The sequence below is a fragment of the Microtus ochrogaster genome, chromosome 17, assembly GCF_000317375.1.
Source record: "Microtus ochrogaster isolate Prairie Vole_2 chromosome 17, MicOch1.0, whole genome shotgun sequence".
NCBI lineage: Eukaryota > Metazoa > Chordata > Mammalia > Rodentia > Cricetidae > Microtus > Microtus ochrogaster.
The window spans coordinates 13,342,318-13,350,065 of NC_022019.1; the positions used below are offsets into that span (position 1 = coordinate 13,342,318).

General features: G+C 47.0%; 1 protein-coding gene across 1 annotated transcript in view; it reads right to left on the minus strand.

The window, feature by feature from the left end:
• The window catches only part of LOC101982396 (integrator complex subunit 9), a 54,584-nt gene that overhangs the window by 42,996 nt on the left and 3,840 nt on the right, over window positions 1–7,748 (minus strand). The window contains exons 2-3 of the mRNA XM_026783168.1: window positions 6,555–6,855; window positions 4,052–4,138 (exon numbers count right to left, since the gene is read on the minus strand). Of these exons, the coding sequence (XP_026638969.1) occupies window positions 4,052–4,138; window positions 6,555–6,855 (388 nt within the window). The remainder of the gene's footprint in view (window positions 1–4,051; window positions 4,139–6,554; window positions 6,856–7,748) is intronic.

Sequence of the window (7,748 nt, forward strand, 5' to 3'; positions counted from 1 at the left end):
GGCTCACATTTCTAAACAACCAAGACACACTCAGTGTGCCCCCAGATGCTTCAATCAAGAGTGTGACAACCAGTCCAGGCCCTATATCATGCCTCTATTTTAGAAAAGTCATGGATTGCATCCCCGGGGGGAAACATTCAATAAACTAGGCCATAGAAACCCAGTTCTCAGTGCAGCATGCCTTGGTCCCTCAGAACACTAGGTATCAGAGGAACCTAAAGGTAGAAGGCATCCTTCAGCACCCAACCCTTCAGCCGACCAACGAAGCACTTCTAGTACCTAACCCAAGGGGACACTCTAGACTCTGCTGTCTGATACCAATTAAAGAATAAAGAGCCTTTTAAAAAAGTTCTGCTTCCTTTTTTAAAAAGAATTTTTTCTCTGGGCTATAACAGTACCCCCACCCCGACAGACACACACACAGATGTGTTTCCTTGAGTGGGAAGGGAGAGCCACAGATTGATATAGAATGTCCTCTATTATTTCCTACCTTATTTTTGGGACAAAAATCTCACAGAACCTGGAGCTTGCTATTTACGCTAGACTTGCAGGCTAGCAGGCTGCTGGGGTCTGCCTGTCTCTGTCTACCCCTCCCCCAGCACCAGGTCACAGATGTACAGTACCTGGCCTTAAGGAACGTGCTGAGATGGGAACTCGTGCTTGCAGGGAAGGTGCTTTCCTTCCTTAATGAGTCATCACCAGCCTCAAAGAGTGCTCCAGTTTTCATGCCAGTTCTAATATCTGTGCTGAGTTTATCCATGATAGAAAAAGAACAAAGCTGGAGATTTTGCTTTCTCACTTCAGCACATTCTTTCCCATAATGAAACTATCCCCTTTGCCATCAATAACGAAGGCTCATCATGTGTTCCAAAGCCAAAATGCAAGACCCACTCAGGGCCAGAATGCACAGGGATCTTCTCCAGCAGTGTGCAGTGTCTCTACTCCTCTTCCAAGGTGCCTTTTCCTTTTCTACTTTTTGTCCACCGGTTGGTGGTTCTGTTTCAACTAACACTTTTTGCTGAGCATCTCCCGAATAACCTCCAGGGCCCTGCCCTTACCCTCCCTTCTTTTCAGCTCCATCCACTCTTCCTAATACATATCGACACTACTCGGGGAGCAAGTTATCTTGTTATGTTTTACAATAAATGGGTGGCAAGGGGGGAAAAGGGACTTTGCTCAAGGTCACAGAGAAGGCAAATGAAGACTCTGAAGATTTGGTCCAGGGTTTGGGAAGTCAGGGACACCGGCCTTTGAATACTACTTCTGATGTGCCAAAACGATTTGCAGCTGAGTACACAGGACATAAACTTAACAAGAGGAAATAAGTAAGGGAGGCAAGGCGTATCGGTCTATTCCAGGGAAAGATAACACAACCTTATGATTTTTAAGGAGGGAGGTTATTGAGACCTCAGGTCCCATGGGGTCCAGTGTGCTCAAGGCAAACTGTGGCACAGTTAAGGGCTGAGAAGAAAGGGAGCTGAGACTTTAAATGAAACACAAGGAGGGGATGTGACCATGTATCACTGTGTGGGAGTGGCCAGATGAAGGAGGCCATTTAAACAGAGATAAGACAGTTTGGCTGTGGGTACATCCAGGCGATGTGAAGACACTCGCACAACATCCTACTAACCAAGAAGACATCCAGAAGATCCAAGCAAGACAGGAGGAAGGGTGCAGCACACTTGCTTCCCTTTCCACCACACAAGGGGGGCTGCAGGACACGCCCTCAAAGAGCGACTCAGCGGAGGAGTGGGAGTATGAACTCTGTAGCCCGAATTATCGGGACCTATCACTTCACTGGCGGGACGACCATGGGGAGGTTAAGAATGTCTTTGGCACTTCTCTCCTGTAAACTGTAACAAGGCCGCTGCTTACCTCACCAAATTATTAGTTATCCTTGGTAACGCATTTAGAACACTGTCTGGCAGAAAAAGCAAGCCACAGGTTAAATAAGCAGCACACACAAGGAACACATAGAGGAGACTTGTACCTAAACATTAGAACACAAAAACAGGGCAACCCCGCTACACACACTCTCTCTCACAGGAAGACCGGCAAAATCAAAGACATTCGGAAGCCAAGGTGACTGCCATTATCACTGATCTGGGGGTGAAGGTCAGGGCAACTGGAAAAGGGGGCAGGATCAGGAATGGTCAGGAAGCACAGACTAATTTGAACTCCAGGCTTTCCATGCTAAGAGCAGAAGGTGAGGGCGGGGGCAGCAGCAGGGGTTGTTGAACAGTCCAAGCCAAAGCTGGCTGGTGTCCTCTGCACTGCCGGTGGAGGTCAAAGTGGACGAGGAGTCAAGCCACCCCTTGCTCCCTCTGCGGTACTTCTCCTTTCCATAACCGCTGACATTAGTCTCTTAGTCCTTGCACTCACTCTGGCTAAAACTCTAGGGATAGTCACACCCAGGGCTCATCTCCATTTTACCACTTGCTTTCCTTTGTCTTTTCTTGTACATGGTTTCTAGCATGTACCTTTGACAGACTTAGAATTTGTTTATGCAGCCCAGGCTGGCATGGCTTGCAGTCCAGAGTGCTGGGATTACAGGCATGTCACCACCACCCGCAAACCTGTGTTTTGGGAAACACCCTTTGTCCCTAGGCTTCCACTCGCCTTTCTGTTTATTATCTTGCAGCTCCCTTTAAATCTCAGCTCAGAAGCTTCTCAGAAGCTGTAGTCTTCTTCACGCTCACTACTACCACCCTAATTCAGATTTTTGTTATCTGTTCTGGAATGATCCCCCTGCTGGTCTCCCGGTGTCCATCTCTGCAGACTGCCTCCCTCCCATGCTGCTTCCAGAGTTCCTTTCTTCAAAAACAAATATGGTCATGTTATTCTCCTTACAAGTCTTTACTCCTGACCTGCACATACTCAATGGGGAGCCAGCCTCAATCTCACAGGTAAGAGACTACATAACCCCGCTAAACCTGCCCCCCTTCACCTCTCTACCCACACTCACCAACACTGAATTTCTCACCATCCCATGACATGAAAGCTGGGCTCCTCTTCACAACTGGAGTGTGGGTGTATATGTGTGTGCGCGCAGGCATGCAAGTGTGTGCGCGTGGGAGTGGTGTACATGCATGTGTTCACATGTGTGGAGACCCAAAGCTGACCCAAAGCATCTTCCTCAATGGCTCTCCCTTTATTTACTGATGCTGAACCTTTGGGCTGAACCCAGAGCTTATCAGTTCCATCCAGTCTAGCTAGCTTGCTCCAGGTAGCCTGTCTCTGCTTCCCTGGGATGACCTGCTCCCTCTTAGGTGTGTTTTGGAGATCTCAACTATGATCCTCATGAAGACTGGACCTCTTGCTGAACCCAGAGTTTATCAGTTCCACCCAATCTAGCCAGCTTGCTCAAGGGAGCCTGTCTCTGCTTCATAAGTGCTGGGATGACCTGCTCACTCTTACATATGTTTTGGGGTTCTCAACTATGATCCTCATGAATGTGGGGACTTTATCCACTGAGTTACCACCCCAGCCCCCAGACTTTATATAAGAAAATCTTTTCCTCCAGTTGCTTGACATCTTCTAAGAAATGTCCACCTCAGCTTCCTCAAGTAGCAAACATTATTTTCTTACTCTAAAAACTATTTGAGTATTTATTGTGGTTTGATGTTTGTGCATGGGCGTATATGTGACAAGACCTGTGTAGAAGTCAGAGGCCAACCTGTGAGGTTTGGTTCTCTCCTCCCACCATGCAGGTCTTGATTCAAATTCAGGTCTTCAGGGTGCTGGCAAGCAACTTCATCTATGGAGCCATCTTGCCATCCATAGCTTTTTACTGTCTGAGTGTCAACAGCACTATGGTGAATCTCTCTTAAGACATTCCTGGCAAGACCCAAGTAACCTGAATCATGAGACCCAGAATCTCCATGGTAGAGCCATGTGCAGCCAAAGCTCCCACACCCAGCGTGGAGCCTGACTCTGTGAATTAAATGAAGCCCTTTCACCTTTCATCCTAACAAGGTCTGTGTTGAAGCATAAAATGAGACCCAAAGAGCCTCATGAAGCTCTGTAGCCAACAAGGAGAGGGTATTCTCACCGCTGTATATCCTTATTCTTCCACAAGGAGGCAGACTGGGCCTTTGGCACTCTTTCGATGAAATTCACCAGCTCTTCCATGAGAAGCCTGCGTTGAAACAAAGCATGAAGAATATTGGAGAACAATTTGCTGCTAACACTGTAGCCTGGAGAGGTAGATTTGCCCACCTCCCTCTAGCCTGTCTCATGACACACTTTAAACTGATGCAAGAAGCTGATGATTGCTTTGGGAATCAGAAGTGCTTCACTTAGAGGGAGACCTCAAGAGTTAGCTTGAAATCTGCCCAAAGATCAGCAGCGGGACAGACCTCTGCCATCCCGAGGTGGCACACCGAATACAGGCAAGGGAGTCCAAGGAGTGCCGCACCCAGTGGGCCCTGGGCTGAATGGATACTGAAAACCAGAGATAATCAAAAAGCTAGAGATAGAGCTGAGCATGGCAGCTCATGTCTGTCATTCCAGCACTTGTGATGCTGAGGCAGGAGAACTGCCATGAGTTTTAGGCAACAGAATGAGACTGACCACCCCCCCCACCATATACTCACTTTCCCACCCACTTAGAAATACATTTTCAACATCTGAATCTAGTTCATGCTCTAATACAGCCAACCCACACTGGTTAATAGCCTCTCTGTACAAATGCATAGACAACAGCAATATACAAAGTTAATGGCAATAGAAACTCAAACAGGTGGTGTGGCGTTCATCTGTTTCCCTAACTACTTCTGTCTCCAGGGGGAGTGCTGGCAAGCTCTGAGCCCCAGGCTCATTAGTGCTCTGGGATGTCCCACAGAACCCACCCTTAAGCACCACCTTTCTCAGCCTACAGCCTAATACTTGCAGCTCTTTCTCTCACTACACTGCTGCCTTGTTTTCCTATAATGGCCCTCTCTGGTCCCTGGAATCCCTCACTGTTTTTGTATGCACTGCAGGTGATATTTTCACATTGAAGACTGTTTCACTTCTCATCACTAGTTCATCCTGCTGGACAGCTGTAAGACAACCTAACAGCTTATTAGCACTCCTCCAACCTGAATATTGGATTCTAAAAGTTTTAACTTACTTGGTTATTTCAAAGCAATACATTATGGATTTTTATTACCCCAGTAATAATTTTCCTTACATTTTTTTTTTCCTTTTCTCTCAGCAACTGATTCTATGATAACTTGCAGCAGTCACCTATACTGTGAAGGCTTAGAGAAGCATGACCTTTTTGGTTGACTAAAGATTATAATAAAGATTTTAATTTAGTTTGTTTGCTTGTTTTTGGTTTGTTTTTTTTTAAACAGGGTTTCTCCGTGTTGCTTTGGAGCCTGTCCTGGAACTAGCTCTTATAGACCAGGCTGGCCTTGAACTCACAGAGATCTGCCTGTCTCTGCCTCCCGAGTGCTGGGATTAAAGGCGTGCACCACCAACGCCCAGCGTTTGCTTGTTTTTTTTTTTGAGACAGGGTTTCTCTGTAGCCTTGGCTGTCCTGAAACTCACTCTAAAGACCAGGATGGCCTTGAATTTAGAGATCCACCTGCCTCTGCTTGTGCTGGGATTAAAGGTGTGTGCCCACACCTCGGCCTGACAGTAAGTTTTATTTTTTAAGATTTATTTATTTTCGTAGCTGGAGAGATGGCCCAAGGGTTTAGGACACTTGTTGCTTCTGTATAGGACTTAGGTTCAGTTCCCAGCACCCACAAGGTGGTTCACAACTATCTGAAACTTCAGTTCTAGGGGATCTGATACCTCCTACCGACCTCTACAGGAACCAAGCACAGGAGTGGTGCAGAGATATACACACAGGCAAAACACTGAACAGATAAATCATCTAAAAAGTTTCTTTATTTTCTTAACGTGTACACATATATATGAGTGTGCATGCCTGCTCCCAGGGGCCCGTGGAGCCAGGAGCAAGAGCCCCTGGAACAGAAGTCATAGGTGGTTGTAAACTGCCTGATGTGGGTGCTGGGAACTGAGCCTAGGTCTTCTCCAGGAGCAGGAAGCCTTCTAACTGCTGAGTTATCTCTCCAGGCGCAAGACTGCTTAGTCTTAATCCTCAGAGCGCTATATTTCACTCTGTCACCAGGGAAGGACAACTTAACTGCTTAATTACTCTTCTTTCCTTGCTTTCTACAAGCTGCCTCTATTAATAGCCCATAGTAAATCAAGAAAAGGGGATATTTTCAAAGCAAAGCAGTACAGTTTCTCTTTCTTCGTTTAAATATGCCAAGTTCCTCTGCTCTGAAGCTCTTTGCTCTGGATCTCTGTGGCATCTTCCTAGGTCTCTGTCCTATCTAGCATCATCTACAGAGGGGTTGCCTAGGAACACTCCTCTCAGTTATGCTAAAAGAAAGACTGGGGCTGCCGGGGCACCGGTCTCCAGGGATCTCCAGTGAGCATTCTTGTGTCTGGAGAGCAGCCTACTCTTCCCTGATCCTGGGCAAGAAATCCAAACCCTCTTGATAACCCACTCAACAGCGGCCGCTGAAGGAGCTTGGCAGCCACACGGCTCTCACCTGCCGATCTGCATGGTGGGTTCTGTGGCATACACTGTGCCCGTGAATCCCGTGTACTCGGTGATGTATGGCAGCGCCATCATGCAGTGATAGTTAGAGATGAGAATCACATCGACTGTAGACAGGTCTATTAGCTCGGTCTGAAGAGAGAGGGAGGGGTGATGGGTGTCTGTGCCGGGCACACAGATCAGCAGGACGCGACTGACAAATGATGCTGTCAGAGTGCAGAGTAGGAGTTTTGGTTCTTCGGAATAATGAGGCCTTTCCCGCAACACCACCCTTCTCTCACGGCGGATGTGTCCTGATTACAGACAGCAGACAGCGGGGTAGGATGGCTAGCTGTGAGAATGTGGCTGGCTCACCAGGATCACTCTGATCTCACAAGTTTAGCAAATAGTCAAAGAGAAAGACAACAATATTTTTTCATTATTGTTTTTTAACTTTTTGACTTTTCAATGTTTGACCACCGTATTCATAGAGGAGAAAACAAGAAAATGGCGGTTACTTCTTAGAACTCCAACGGGGCTTCTTTTTTTCTTTCCTAGACAGGGTTTCTCTGTGTAGCTTTGGAATCTGTCCTAGAACTGGCTTTGTAGACCAGGCTGGCCTTGAACTCACAGAGATCTGCCTGCCTCTGCCTCCCAAGTGCTGGGATTAAAGGCGTGCGCCACCATCGCCCGGTTAAAATTCATTGTTTTGCCAAGTTGCGCTTTAATGGCTTTCTTTCCTTGGTTTATTATTGGTTCTCTATCTGAGGTGAACAGAGGCTTGTCCCTATCTCCTCAGGAGTAATGCCACACTATCTGTACAGCACATGGAAACAACAAACCTATGCAACATCCCACATCTATTAGCCTTAACACCACACTCTGCCCTGTACTTGCAAGACAACATCCTTATGGTGGAGTGGTTCTACTCCCTGCTACTTCTAGAACCACTTTCAAAAAAGGAAATTAAGACAGAGCAGCAGAGGGACAAATACAGAGGAAAACCATAGGAGTGATTGTTAAAGTGACAGCGAAACTCAAAAGCAGACCCCTCTCCTCACATGGAAGGACACAAAAGGGAACCTGACTGTTCTCTTTAGAATAGACCAATCAGGCTGGAGAGATGGCTCAGAGGTTAAGAGCACTGGCTGCTCTTCCAGAGGTCCTGAGTTCAATTCCCAGCAACCACATGGTGGCTCACAACCAT